This window comes from Henckelia pumila, chromosome 2 (assembly GCF_033568475.1).
Source record: "Henckelia pumila isolate YLH828 chromosome 2, ASM3356847v2, whole genome shotgun sequence".
Taxonomy (NCBI): Eukaryota; Viridiplantae; Streptophyta; class Magnoliopsida; order Lamiales; family Gesneriaceae; genus Henckelia; species Henckelia pumila.
The window spans coordinates 92182677-92198283 of NC_133121.1; the positions used below are offsets into that span (position 1 = coordinate 92182677).

Sequence of the window (15607 nt, forward strand, 5' to 3'; positions counted from 1 at the left end):
CGGATATCATGTATTCAGTTTGTTTATGTGCTAGATTTCAAGCAGCACCTAAGCAATCTCATTTCATTGCCGCCAAACGAATAATTAAATATATTAAAGGAACTACTAATGTGGGTCTTTGGTATCCCAAAGATTCAAATCTTAATCTTATTGGCTATTCAGATGCAGATTATGCAGATTGTAGAATTGATCGCAAAAGTACAAGTGGCACATGTCAATTCCTTGGAGATAGACTAATTTCGTGGTCAAGTAAGAAGCAGACATCAATTGCTACCTCGACCGCCGAAGCAGAATACCTTGCTGCTGGCAGCTGTTGTGCTCAAATACTCTGGATTCAACAGCAGCTTAATGATTATGGAATCCGGTCGAGTGAAACTCCAATATACTGTGACAATACAAGTGCCATAGCCATCACTCACAATCCAGTGATGCACTCTAGGACAAAGCACATTGATGTCAGGCATCACTTTATCCGAGATCATGTCTTAAAGAAGGAAATCAGGCTGGAATACATCTCTACCGATCAGCAAGCAGCAGACATATTCACCAAGCCTTTACCGGACGCTAAGTTTTCATATTTTTGAAATATGCTTGGCTTAGTAGATCTAAGTTAGTATGCATGCTTTTAGGGGGAATGATTGCTAGTATGACTTTAATAGCTTAGCTGTTACATTGCCATAAATATTGGCATATCATCCGCCTTTAGCTAGTCTCTGACAGGCTCCGTACTAACAGCTTTGTGCTTTGAACCAAATGACATTAATTGGGCGCGGTGATTATACTCTTCAAAACTTTTTGAATTTCAAAAATACTTTTCATGACATCACCATATGGCCCATAGGTTCCTATATATACTTCTTTACACTCGTATATCAACCTTTCACCGTTGCTAAAGCTTTCATATTGCATTAAAAGTTCTATCGCATTACTATCAAGCTTTTGCTTACTCTCTGCTCGAGTTTTTATCTACAGCTATCATGTCGATCCAGAAGACTTGCCTTGCAATCAACTTTGATTCCGTTATTGAGGCAAACAATGCAGGAATCACTGAGGTCTTCACCATGCTTGAAGCCTCTGGACTGAAGAAGTTTTTAGGAAGCAGCGCCATCTGCGATCTGCCTGTCTTGAAGGAGTTCTTTGCAGCCGCTCAAATCGAGCATGGGACTGTCAAATGCTTGATCCGGACAGAGTCCTACTCCTTCAATCAAAATTTCTTCGCTAGCACATTTGATCTGCCCTCCAGGGGTTTGACAAAATGCGCGGATCTTCCCGATGGTAACTGCTCATACTAGTTGAAGGAATTCTCAACCACTGATGCTCCGATCAAACTGCCGACTCAGAAGACATCTCTTAAAGCTCCATTCAGGCTATTGACCAACATCGTGGCCAAGAATCTTCTTGCCAAGGCTGGATCGTACGACAAGGTGACGATGGAGAAATTCCAATACATGGCTTGTATCGCCTCCAAAATCAACATCAACTGGTCAGACATATTGTTCACTACTTTATGTGAAATGATCAGGGGAAAAGGGCAATCCGAGGGATTTGCTCTGCAAATTTGTCACACCTTGAGCGTCCTTGGAGTAGACTTCTCCAAGACTGAGCCTCTGCATCCCACCAAATGGCTCAACAAGTCTACAATCTTCAAGTTTCTGAACAAGAAAGAGGTTGCGGTCGACACTCTGCCTTCAACCGCAAGTGTTGTTGCTGTCACTCAACCGCTTTCAACAGTCCCGGTAGCGGCCAAACCAGCCCATACCAAGAAATCTGCCAAGCGTCAACTTATCATAGAGTCTGACTCTGAAGAAGAATCATGTGAGAACGTTCCACTGATTCAAGCCTTCAGCAAGTCATCTCCTTCTGTCTCCAAAGCAGCTGTGCCATCCACGCCTGCAGGTGAGAAGCAGAGGCAGCACAAGAAGTTAAAGTCCCTTTCTGGACTTGCTCCTACCGTTCCAACACCAATTCTGCCAACGGTCGAGACTACTACCACTACTGCTACTACTGCTCCACGTCCTACCAAGGGTGTGATAATCATGGAAGGTGCCTCATCAACTCCAAAGGTCACTCTCGCTGATCCCAAGGACAAAGGAAAAGGTGTGATTATCTACTCACCTAAGGCTCAACCAGCAGCTACTGTAGAGCTCAACTTGATCATCTCTCACGTTCTCCGCACTGTCAAGAGTCACCTATAGCACTTTGACAGATGGCATCATTCCCGTACTCACCTGACGCTTGCTCAAATATTTCCTAAGTGGAAAGCTCTGAACGTTATTGAGCAGAAGATGCTTCTTTTTGCTGACACTGAAGACATCGTGGAGGCTCTGGGAAGAAGACAGCTCATCGACTTGAAGCTTCGAGGAAGCCTGATATCTCTGTTGATTACTGAGCGTGTCAATAACTTCAAATCCAAGAGTCCTACCGCCACCGATGACTTTGTGATTTTGACTGGACTACAGAATAGTCTACGTCAAATCACTCAACTACTTCAGCACTTCCAAGCTCTTAACAACGTAAAGACGACAGCTTCAGCAGCTTGTATACAGGCTTATGGACTGGAAGCACAGGTGATGTTGAAGACTTTTCTTACCCAAGATCAGGGTGAAGAAGACGTCTCTGCTATTACTCTTTCAGATGGGATTCTGACCGGTCTCATCACTGCTGACCTGTTTCAGTCATCCGCTTTAGGATCGATTGTGGCAGCATCTTCTTCGGTCGATCCCGCCTCAACCGTAGTCCAAGCAGTAATTCAACCGGAAGCAGCTGTGACTGCTCACTCATCTCCAGCGGCGACCGCTCACACCTCTCCCAGTCGTCTACAAGATTTTTTAGAAGTGATTGAACAAGAAATTCCTGTCACCTCTGTGACAGAGGCTCCTTGCAGCAGTGAAGCAGTAGTGCCCCCAACAGAGATACCAAGCACTATTGTATCACTTGCACCTCCAGAACAGCCAGTGACTGATGCTGACCCAGCACTTCAACCGTCTCCATCTACTGAAAAGTTTGTGAAAGATCTCCTAATGGATGAACCGAGTGCTGATCCTGCTACTCCACCAACAATCTTGGCTGCAGTCGAGACCCCTACATCTCCAACTGTACCACTATTGGAAGGTACATCAGCTAGCTCACCAGCCAGATCACCAGCATCACATCATCTTGAGTCTGGCCCGGCTTCACCAAGAAATGACACACAGAGTCAAATGCTTCAGACTGATGACTCATATATTGAAGCCATGGCAGCAGCTCTGGATCACACATTGATGAATAGGCTTCATGAGCTCCTGCAAACAGTTCGATCCTTTTCACAAGACATCACAAACACATCCTCATGGGTTGACAATTCACGCAAGACGATGATTCGGCATTTTGAGACCGTGTCTAGAGACCTTGCTCATCTGTCCAAAGAGATCACTGCCCATCATCGCACTCAAATCAAAACGCTCTCTACCGTCTCCGAACAAGTTGTCAGATCCGAAAACCGCCTCCATAGGCAGTTGAATGATCGGATGGACACTATGCAAGCTACTCTAATTGCTCAACTAGATGCAAAAATTGATACTATGCAAGCCTGCCTTGGCACTCAACTCACTGAGATCGTCCTTCGACTCAACCAAGGTGATGCCAAAAAGGGGGAAGAAGAGCAACGAAGAGCAGCAGAGGCAAGAAGACGTGAAGAAGAATCCAGAAGAAAGGAAGAAGCCGACAGAAGAAGAAGAGAAGGCGATAGGTCAGGAGGAGCCAGTTGGTTCAAAAGATGAACAACTTGTCTCTTCTTTACTTATCGCAGCTGTATCTCATTTTGTTTTTCTTCAGTAGGTGTAATAAGAATGCTTATTGTAATTAATGAAATTCATTCTCTCAATGAAGTTCATTTTAATGCTTTCATATTGTTTTCGGAGCACTTAAGTTTTGTCATCACCAAAAAGGGGGAAATTGTTGAATCCGACATTTTGGTGATAACAAACAACAACTCATTGTATAGGAATGTGCTGTCAATCTTTTGTATTTCAGGAATCTACTACAACTCCTACCGCAACCGTATAAACCCTTCAAGTTATCTACCGGAAGCTTGTCAACCGCCTTTGTCTCTCGACCGGTTGCAGTCACAAGCCTATCGACTGGTTATTCAAACCAGCAGAGGATAAATCTATCTACCGGTAGAATGCCAACTGCTTATCAAGATATCTCAAGACAAATACTTGAGACAAGACGTTCATTGCAAGATCTTTTATCAAAAGCAGAACCGGCGTATCAGAAGATCTGTTGACTCTTGCATCGAGAGATAAACCGGCGTATCAGAAGATCTGTTGACTCTTGCATCGAGACAACAGGTTGCACTAAAATGGCAAAAACGCAGAATGGCTACAGATAAAGCATTAGACCGTTTATACCAGTTTTGGACCCTGGAAGTTGTCTGCATTTAAAGAAGTGTACGATCTTCATGCAGAATCATCAATGCATTTATGAAGCATTAAATGTGCATTCAATGCAGCATCAGAACGTTCAAAATAAAGACGTTGTTGATTGACCTATATAAAGGGAAGATTGATCAAGAAGTGACAAGAAGACAAGCAACACGAAAAATCTCAATCAACTCAATCACTTGAATACTATCAGAAGTCCTCATCTGATATACTGAAGCAATACTTGAGCACACTTACAAGATCATTCACTTGCTGCTCAAATAAACCCTCGCCTACAGTTTACATATCTGATCTTCAAGGATCATCCTAGGGTTTCCAAGCCTCTCGACCGCTCTGCAGTTTGAGAAGCTCAACCGGACTGTATTCATTATTGAAGAGACTTGAAGCTACTCTGAAAGCTTCCACCAGTCTGATAAGAACTGAGAATCTTATCTGTGTAAATCTAGGAGTTTCGGATTAGGCATTGGATAAGTCCTAAGTCTGAAGTGGGTGTATTGCAAGACGTTGTAATAACCAAAGTCTTCTAGTGAATTCCTTCCTAAGTGGAAGAAGGGGAGACGTAGAAGGATTAAGCCTTCGAACTTCCATAAATCGTGCCTTAGTTTTTACTGCATATTTATCTTATATATTGCTCATACATCGTGTTATAACTTGCTTTTGCATCACTAAAACCTCTGAACTATTTCCGCACTATTTAAGTTGTTCAAACCTTTTTAGAAGTTGAGAAAACAGATTAAGTGAACTAAACTTCACTTGATTATTTTGAAAAGAAAGAAAATAAGTTTCAGAGTGTATTCACCCCCCCTCTACCCTCTGAACCGATCCCAACAGTCACCAAATTATAATCACAAACTAATATTATTATTTTTTAATGATATTATATTATATTCAAATGTATAATAATAATATATTAGTTAACGTAATAATTCTTTTTTATTATATATGTTAGATTTTGTGATATTGGTTTTAAATATATATTATAAAATTAATATAGGTATGTATGTAAGTATATTGCTTGATTTGATTATCAATTAAATCAATGAGTTTAATTTATATTTTGAATAAAAAACTATTTTCATTCAGAACTTTATCAAAATTTTTGTTCGATTTTTAAATTTTTTAATGAATTGAAAAGAAATAAAAAAAATTAATTTTAAAATAAAAAAAATTAGATAATTGAATTTGGCTAATTCTAAGTATATTTTTATTTTGATGATTAATTATATGAACTTTTGGTAAAACTTGAGATATAAATATAAACATATTAAAAATTTAAACTTACAGTGAAATTGTATAAAATATGATAACATGTACTACTAAATTAAAATATCACAAGATTTTTCTATAATAATAAGACTAATAGTTAATATGGGAAAATATAAATTTAGATTTTTAAGAATCAATCAAAGTTTTGTGTGTAAAGAAATATTTGTATATAAAGAAAGATATATGTGAGGGTATGTTTGTCAATTAATGGAATAAAAATGTGAAATGAAGTGTTATTAATATTTTTTGGAGTGTAAGTAACACTCCCCTAAAATTTAATATAGAAATTAATAATTTTCATAAGTCGGATCGATCGTATCACAAAATTAGCTTATGAGACTATCGCATAAAAGTATTTGTATATAATAAATTGACACGCGTGTGTTTTTAACTTTGGTAAACAAAACTAGAGTTGACTAAATTTCTCCCTCCAGTGTTGCACCTCGTTTCCTTTCTGTACACTTTTAACATGTGGTTTTTTATTTTATTTTACTCTGATTTTTTAATTATTATTATTATTTCCTTTCTGTACGCTTTCTATTTTTCTTAATTTTTTCAGGAAAAGAATATACTTTTAAATTTAACTACTATAATTTATAACAAATTTATGTTAAAAAAAGTTTATATTTTGCCCAGTTCTAAATGCTAATAAACTTATTCTTCTTTTTTTGACGGGCTAATAAACTTATTCTAACCATTGGAAAACACGATGAGAATAGGACATGAAAAGATACATTTATTCATATATCTTCATCCTTTCATTTTAAAATTATAAATGTGGAGCATATGAAAAATAATAATAAAATCGTTACGTTTTAATTTCAGATCACCATTTATTGGAGGCAAAAAGTGATAAAGTGTGCGCGCATGCATTTCTAAGGCTCTCTTATTAAATCAATTAATTTTAGGATTTTCTAAAATATTTTTTTTCAAAAAATAAATTAAAAATAAAATAGAAATGAATCATACCTTAGATTTTTTTAAATAATTACTATAGGTTAAAAATAATTAGAATTACATTCTAAAATTATATTTTAATTTAATATTCTGATTTTTTTAAATAAAAAATAGATAAAGTTCATTTGTCATGTACTATTTTGAGAACTGAAAATTTTGACCGTAAACTAATTGTCTCTACTAAGCTCAAATTTAATATATAACTAGTAAAAGTGCACACGCTATACGTGTGTGGTCAATATAACATAAACCAAATTCATTTAAGTTTTCTTCAACAAAGGAAAAGTGGGTGTAGTTATTAATAGTGTGTAAAATGCAGTTTTTAAAATGCAAGACAGTTTTTTTTTTTTTTGTTTTTCACCTATTTTTATCCTTTTTTTCAATGTAAATATATTAAATTTTAAATAACTACCAATGATTAAATGATAAATATATTTTGATGTCATCAAAACGTACCAAAGCGGTTTTTAAAAGTGGCTCAAGTTTTATAAAATAGTGAGATATAAGAAATGTAGATGAAGTGTAATTCATTTGAAATCAAAGTAATGGAACGAGGTCTCGAGTTCGAGACTCAATCATAACAAACTCCTTCTCAACTCAATAAATTTGAAAACTATACTACATAATTGAGGCGAATGAAAAATGAAATATAACATATGTAGTGGAACGGAAGGAGTACATGTGATGACAATTGACATATAGGCTATAGGCCCATAATAATTTACCAATAAAATCCGAGTTGTATGTATTTTTTTATTACGTATGAACTCGTAGTCGCTATTTTTTTATACGCATTCGGTAAACTCTTGACTAATTCAATATTCTGCAAACTACGCTAGTCAGATAAACCGCACTATGTAAGTCATGTGCGACAAATTATTTCAAAAAAATGTTGGCTAAGAGAATCTATTCGAGTGTCGATGAGTCGAAACACATTAATTGGTGCATGAACGTGTCATTGGTACCACGAATTTAATACACGAGATCTCCCCGAGAGATCACCTGTCTAGTAATTCTCTCCACAGGCCATGCCCAACAGATCATCACCAAGATTGAAAAAAGAAAAAATTTTTGATGTTATATTATTGAAATAATAATATTACAGTGATTCGAATAATAACATATACAGAATCTGATAAAAATGAAAATCGGATGAGATTACAAAAGTGGCAGTATGAATCCAACCATTTCAAGAAAAGCAGGAAGAAGGCGCGAACCACTCCCATCCATAGAGGTGAAGCTTCCGAATCAAATTCCTTCTCTGTTCGTAAATCAAATCAGACAAATTAAAATTTCAACAACCCTCTCAATTCAATTCAATTCAAGCACGTCCAAACAAAATCTGTTTCATTTAATCCAATCTTTGTCAATCACGCGTTTTCTATTCTATCTATATATGTCTGACGGAGTATCCTATATATAAATCACTGTATCTGAGGATTGTTCATCACCATATAAGCGAAGCGTGAAACCCATCAGATGTGAATATCTTGTTTTGAAAGTGCGTACGTAACTGCCTTTTTTTTCAGTTGACCTTGAAACTACTGATCATCATTTGGAATTTGGAAATTATTATTTACTTTTGAATTTTGATTTCGGTTGTGGATTCCCAGCTGAATTTGTTCGTCAGGTAAAGATGCATTTTGGTCATTTGTTTTTTCTTATTTATTTCTTTCTTGTTTTGGTTATCATTTCATTTGTTTTTTCGACTAGTTTGTATTGGTGATCAGAAAGAAAAGTTAATATGAGTTTTGTGGGCAGGTTTTGTTTCAATTCCGCTCAACTTTTCAGCATGTCCACGGTAGCACAAATTAAGGCCAAGGAGCTGAAACAATCGGTTCACAATTTTTTTAGTAAAAAGTGAGTGTTATTTGTCAGGATTGTATGCAAAGAATTACATTTAAATTGATAAATGGTCCGGTTCGGTTGTGCTGTCCCCTGGTGTTGAGCAAACTTTTTGAGGAATTTGTTCATCCAACCTTCAGTAGTTTGGGAAGCGAAAAGGACTAAAGATCTTGTTTTGCTTTCATAATTTTACATGTTTCAGCCATCATTGTTCTGAACTATATCTGAATTTTTATTTGAGTTTTATTCCAGTCAAGAATCTGGTGTTGGAAATCCTGAAGAAGTAGAAATATTGTATGATCACTACATTCCGGATTACATACTTCTACCTGAATCAGAAACGGAAAAAGGATGTCACGTTCCCTCATGTCCCGTGATCGTATTCATTAATACGAAAAGTGGTGGGCAGCTAGGCGGTGAACTTCTGCATACATACTGTTCTCTTCTCAACAGAAATCAGGTTGGTTTATTTCATATGCGTGTGTCTGTGGTTTGGCTGCTCAAATCCATGGAAGAACTGCCAAAAGAAATGGAGAGAAACAGATTTACTTAAAATTTGAGGTTCGGATTCTGATTTTTTAGGTGTTTGATTTGGGAGAAAAGAAACCTGACGAAGTGCTGCACCAGCTCTATTTCAATTTAGAGAAGCATAAGCAAAATGGTGATGGTTTGTCTGCAGATATTCTGAGGAGATTAAGAATCATAGTAAGTCACTGTTACATGTAACCTCAGTTAAAACTCCTTTTCTTGAGAGAGTTTTGGTAAAACTTCTGATCATTGGATACATGGTTCATACAGAACATTATTACATTCGAAACTTTGCGATCTGGTCGTGTTACATGCCATTTATTCGTTTATACATAATTAACTTTGTAGGTTGCTGGTGGGGATGGCACAGCTGGGTGGCTCCTTGGGGTAGTTTGTGATCTTAAGCTAGCACAACCACCACCAATTGCCACAATGCCACTAGGAACTGGGAACAATCTTCCATTTTCATTTGGTTGGGTGAGTTATATATATTTTATTATGACCACTAATCCTTGCTTTAGTTCATAACACACCAAAATTATATAAAATAACTTGTGTCGAATGGTCAAGTACCTCAACTAAACTCACAACATTGAAATTTTTTTAGCTTCGGCATATTTTATCCGAGCACCTCAGTCAAGTCCAGTGGTCCTTTTCTTGTATTTTTTAATGCAAATCATATATTGATATTTTGTATCTAATAGCTGCCAGTATTGCACTTGAACATGGATACTAATTGTGAAAAGGCATTTTACCATTCTCATATTTTGCTTGCTTGCCCTTTTTCTTCCATTTTACTTTTTGATATGTACTCGTATCTTCTTGTTTAGCCTCCTCAACTCCCTATGAATTCTCCTCTGTATTAGTTAGTTATGGCAGAAAATTCTTGGTTGCCTCTGATTCTTTACCACCAGTAACACAGCTTTGATGTAGTGTATGAAAACAATTTTTGGTTTGACGATCAGCAAAATATAATATCCACATGCTTGTTACATGAATAACGTGGTGGTGCTAAAACTTGCTTGCTATTTTTCAGGGGAAGAGAAATCCTGGCACAAACTATCAATCTGTTAAGTTATTCTTGGATCAAGTAAAGGATGCGAAAGAGATGAAAATAGACAGGTAAACTCAGAGTCCACTTCCAGTCATTATACTATTCAACATGTATACAGTTTCCTTGTTCATGTCGAGGAACTTGGTCAGGTTTCAGGTGTAAAGTTATTTTTTATGGTTATAATGTTTTATTTTATTTTTTTATTGTTAATGTATGTGCTCTATGATCACTCTGAATGCTCTGCTAGTAAGTGTCCAATTTCAAGATATAAATTGTGTGGAGTCGGAATGCATAAGATTGTGCATGTTAAAGTATGAACTTTTATCATTTATGTTTAAAAAGTTGTTCCCAACAGATAAGCTTTGAAGTGATACTTTTAATGAATCTCATATAAAGATAGGACATTGATGACCATCAAACTTCTTCAGTGCTTGATAGTTGATCCGCTGTGAATTTCAGAGACTTCTTTATGATATGATGTGCTGCTGAGTGATGTGTGGGATGTATATTTGAGTATGGGGCACTTTATGCTACTAATTGATTGTGCTTAAAAAAATTTCATGGTCATCCTTTGCCATCAAACATTGCCATTTTCTTCATAAATTTTCATGGACCAGATCCATATGTTTGTTTAATAGACTAGAATTTATGAGATATTCTATTCACATTCAGCTGGCATATTCTCATGCGGATGAGAGCTCCCCAAGAAGGTTCATGTGATCCCATTGCACCTCTTGAGCTACCCCACTCGTTGCATGCCTTTCACCGTGTCTCCCCAAAAGATGAATTAAATGAGGTACTTGACTTCACTGCTATTCTTCTTCTTCTTCGACTTCACTGCTATCATTTGTTTGATTTTGCATAGATCTCTCCCCTATCATTTTACAATTCCTAATGTTGCGAACTATATCTTTAACGCAAAACAACACTACATGCATACCATCAATATACAGGTTTTGCAATATAAAACATGAGATGTAAAGCCTTCTGCTATGTATCTCCTTACCACCTATAGAGTAATTCCATTTATAACAGAGAACTAAAAATGTGGTTACAGGAACCTGAAAAGAACTGATGTGTTGTTTATAATCAATCCTCTGCTTGATTATAAATTATGTGCAATCATTGCATAAATTTATAAAGGTGTTAGCCTGGGCTCCGAAGTGCACTAATTATATTCACATATAAATTTCAGGAGGGATTCCTTACATTTCGTGGTGGATTTTGGAATTATTTTAGCATGGGTAAGTTTTTATTTCCTGTTCTCTCCGTTAAGTCTTAATTAAATTTGTAATTATGTCCATCTCTTTGGTAAGTCTCGAGAATCTTCTGAAACTCTTTCAAATCGGACTATACCAACTTTGTTTTCTTAACCTTAAGTTAGGGGCAATATTGCCTCAAAAATCTCATCATTTGGCATAGTTAAGGTTCTATTCTCTTGCTGATGTATGCATATCCAGAGGACCTGAATTCTTGATGTTAATTTGGGATCTTCATTTAAATCCTCGCAGGAATGGATGCTCAAGTTTCTTATGCATTTCACTCCGAGAGAAAGCTACACCCTGAGAAATTTAAAAATCAATTAGTTAATCAGGTGTGTTTCTCTTTATTTCTTACCAGTTACCACGTTACATGATCAATTAGTTAATTCGTTACACGATCAATTAGTTAATCAGGCACACTTCTCTTCTTGGTATGATAAAATGAAATTTCTCACAATTTCGACATGATTATTTTATGCAATACGGTTGGCAAATAAATTGGAGGAAGTTAATGCTTGCATGTATGAACATGGAGAAACGTAGCATTTCTAGGACTGGCTGCAGAAGTAGGAAACCTGTTTTTAGTTTGGAGAAGTCAAACTAGAGTAGTAACTCAGATGGGTATTTTATGGAATCACATCAGTTTGATTTACCCTATCTGTTGGTTGTAGCTCATGATTCTTTATATGTGGTATTCAGCTGAATTTGTTCGTCCCACATTGAATTTTAAGGCAATTCTGTTTTATATTTTTTTTCTTCACATCTTCAGAGTACTTATGCAAAGCTTGGTTGTACACAAGGATGGTTTTGTGCATCTCTCTTGCATCCATCTTCAAGGTTCCATCACCAATCTTCCAACTTTTTTTTGCTGTCCTTATTGTTCTATTCAAGGATACCATAGTTGTTCAGATTAACAATGTCAAATGCATTTGCCTGCAATTTATTTTACAAGTTCACGTTAGTAACTGGAGTGTGATAAGTTTATTCTATTCACAGAAACATAGCCCAGTTAACAAAGGTCAAAATAATGAAAAATCCGGGTGAATGGATAGATCTTCATATACCTCAGAGGTAGCACTTCAATATCCTATCTAATGCCTTGTATCCAGACTCAAGTAATTTTATTACAATTTCAGCTAATTTCGTGTACTTCTGTTATTTATCCGCAGCATCAGGTCCATAGTCTGCCTTAATTTGCCAAGTTTTTCGGGGGGTCTAAATCCTTGGGGAAGACCTAGTAAGAAGAAGCTTCACTCGGTCAGCACATATTTAATCATGCATTTCGCATTACAACATAGCTTGCATCTAGATATATTTTGATGTGTACCTCGTTCCTAGTAACATAACTTAATGGCTCATATTTTTAACAGAGGGACTTGACTCCTCCATATGTTGATGATGGGTTTATTGAAGTGGTTGGTTTTCGCGATGCATGGCATGGACTTGTCTTGCTAGCTCCAAATGGTCATGGAACTCGCCTTGCTCAGGTAAAATTGATTCAATCTAATTTTTGTGGCAATAAATATGCTGTGGATTGAGTGTGACGCATCAATAGTTGCAATGCATATTTTGCCTAAATATCAATCTCTTTATGCATGCACAGGCAAACAGAATTCGTTTCGAGTTTCACAAGGGCGCAGGCCGCGCAGCCGACCACACATTCATGAGGATTGATGGTGAACCTTGGAAACAACCACTTCCATTGGATGATGATACTGTTGTGATTGAAATATCCCATTTTGGCCAAGTTAGTATGCTTGCCAACACTCACTGCCGATCCAGAAGCATAAATGCACCTTCATCACCATTTGGTTGCGAAGATGACAATGACGACGAATATGACAGCAATGAAGATGAAAACTCTGAGGAGAGAAAGAAGTTAGGTGCAGCCGACACTTTTCGCCTACCTGAACTTCTTGAATTGGCACATCTCAGTTAAGGTGTCCACTTGTCTTGGGAGTTGAGGATTTTCTTCGGGTGATTTTATTTGGCTCGCAAGGAGGAAACGCACCACCTTAGGAGTTGTAGTTCTGCTGAACAGTGTTAGATGTAGTTAGTTGCATTTGTTTTTCTTCTGTGTGTTTGTTTAGTTTTAGCCATATTCAATTCATATGTTAACTCTTCTGCATTAGGAATATATGTATATTTTCACAAAATCTACCACATAACCAACACGCGATCTCCTAAACGTAAAATCAATGGAAGTACTTGAAAAGGGAAATAGCATTTTGCAAGAAAATCACATTGCAAAAAATTATTGATGATGATATTTTTAATTTTTTAGCAGCACGTCTGTTGCACCGTTGGATTGTTGATGTTGGACTTTGGTAAAAAACTTCGACTTAAATAAAAAACGTAACTTTTAATTAAAATAAAAAATATATTTGTACCATGTCAGGCTAAAATGGACTTTTGGAATGGTTATTACTTTTTCCGAAATTTTTCTTGAATAATAATTTTATGTTTTTATTCATCCATCCTTTATACCAACGATCAAGGTGGAGGAATTTAAAGTTTGAAGTTTGATAATGATTACAGGCTGAAGTGTTACAATTTTTGGTTTCTTTAGTATGACAGGTTATAATTACAAACACCACTTCATTGTTTTACTTTTGTCCCCAATTGTTATCATTATTAACTTGTGTTGAAAACAAATCTAATAAAAGTTATAAAATAAACAAAATGCTTGATTTATTCAGACACCAGATAAAATATGGGATAGAGAGATATGAATTGGAGATACCTCAAATCTTTAGAAGCCTTCTGATTGGTTGGCTGTTCGATCATATCATCGACAACCACAATTTCCATCACAATCAATCTACACCATCCATTCATCTGATATTCTCCTTTAAGGAAATCGTAATATATAATCTCCCCCACTCATAACTCAACTTGCCATCTCCAAAAGAACTAAGATAAAAGTATCTAGCAAGGGAAATCAGATACAGGAACAAATTTGACAAGCAGAAATGGCATCAATGGCTGCCACCGCCAGCTCCGCCGCTGTAGTTCAGGCAACTCCATTCTTGGGTCAAACCAAGAATGCCAATCCTTTGAGAGATGTTGTCTCAATGGGGAATGGCAAATACACCATGGTAACACCTTCACAGGGAAAAAACATGTTGCACTGTGTTAGATTATAAACTGTTTTTTGAAGTTCGTATTAAATTTCTTGATTCACGTCTATCAAGTGAACAGATGCAATCATTGGAAACGAAGTAAAGGGAGTGATATTACTCACTTACAGTATGAATTTGTTTGTGATTCTTGACAGGGTAATGACTTGTGGTACGGACCGGACCGTGTGAAGTACTTGGGACCCTTTTCAGCTCAGACTCCATCGTACCTGACTGGAGAATTCCCAGGAGACTATGGCTGGGATACTGCTGGTCTATCAGCTGATCCTGAGGCCTTTGCCAAGAACAGAGCCCTCGAGGTATAGTGTATTAGTCCAATCTCCCGTTTTCAAGAAGCATAAATAGCACCATTACATAAATTAATGTTAGCAACTTGCTCCCAACCTAAAAAAATTGTCCAGGTGATCCACGGTCGTTGGGCCATGCTTGGAGCTTTCGGATGCATCACCCCTGAAGTTCTTCAAAAGTGGCTGAATGTTCAATTCAAAGAGCCCGTGTGGTTCAAGGCCGGATCCCAGATCTTCACCGAGGGTGGATTGGACTACTTGGGCAATCCAAATCTTGTCCATGCACAAAGCATCCTCGCAGTTCTTGGATTCCAAGTTATTTTAATGGGACTGGTGGAAGGATACAGAATCAATGGCTTGGATGGAGTTGGAGATGGCAACGATCTCTACCCTGGTGGCCAATACTTTGACCCTCTTGGCTTAGCCGATGATCCTGTTACGTTTGCTGAGCTCAAAGTTAAGGAAATCAAGAACGGAAGACTGGCTATGTTTTCCATGTTTGGATTCTTCGTACAGGCTATTGTCACTGGCAAAGGTCCCCTGGAGAATCTGTTGGATCATCTCGACAACCCTGTAGCTAACAATGCCTGGGTTTATGCCACCAAGTTTGCACCTGGATCATAAATTTAATTTCATGCATGAATGATGTAATTTGCAAAAAATGACTGTAGTATGTGCACCTTTGTCCCAATTGTTTGCAAAAACAATGTATTGATTATATAATAGAGGAGAAAATCCTCGCCAGATTTATTCAATTCAACCATGGTGACATCTTGTCTTCAGCAACCTCAAAGACCTGGCCAGAGGACATCCTAAAGAGAAACACGAGATAAAGTTTCATGAA

At 37.0% G+C, this 15607-nt stretch overlaps 2 protein-coding genes across 5 annotated transcripts; both read left to right on the top strand.

Annotated features, from left to right (window-relative positions):
- Positions 1 to 7755: 7755 nt before the first annotated feature.
- LOC140877438 (diacylglycerol kinase 1-like) lies at positions 7756 to 13504 on the top strand. 4 transcript variants are annotated; one of them, XM_073280974.1, is made up of 15 exons: positions 7930 to 8148; positions 8261 to 8277; positions 8409 to 8507; positions 8745 to 8952; positions 9075 to 9197; positions 9369 to 9497; positions 10057 to 10142; positions 10747 to 10870; positions 11270 to 11318; positions 11586 to 11668; positions 12106 to 12173; positions 12333 to 12407; positions 12506 to 12593; positions 12707 to 12823; positions 12940 to 13504. In XM_073280974.1, the coding sequence occupies exons 3-15, from the start codon at positions 8440 to 8442 to the stop codon at positions 13273 to 13275; spliced, it is 1554 nt and encodes a 517-aa protein (XP_073137075.1). In that variant the 5' UTR covers positions 7930 to 8148; positions 8261 to 8277; positions 8409 to 8439; the 3' UTR covers positions 13276 to 13504. The 4 variants fall into 4 exon arrangements, with proteins under 4 accessions (XP_073137074.1, XP_073137075.1, XP_073137073.1 ...); XM_073280973.1 differs by lacking the exons at positions 7930 to 8148; positions 8261 to 8277 and adding an exon at positions 7756 to 7881; XM_073280972.1 differs by having other exon boundaries at positions 7930 to 8277.
- A 717-nt stretch (positions 13505 to 14221) lies between these two features.
- Positions 14222 to 15518, top strand: LOC140881671 (chlorophyll a-b binding protein 13, chloroplastic). Its single transcript, XM_073287164.1, has 3 exons — positions 14222 to 14434; positions 14614 to 14775; positions 14878 to 15518. The coding sequence occupies exons 1-3, from the start codon at positions 14309 to 14311 to the stop codon at positions 15385 to 15387; spliced, it is 798 nt and encodes a 265-aa protein (XP_073143265.1). The 5' UTR covers positions 14222 to 14308; the 3' UTR covers positions 15388 to 15518.
- Positions 15519 to 15607: the final 89 nt, after the last annotated feature.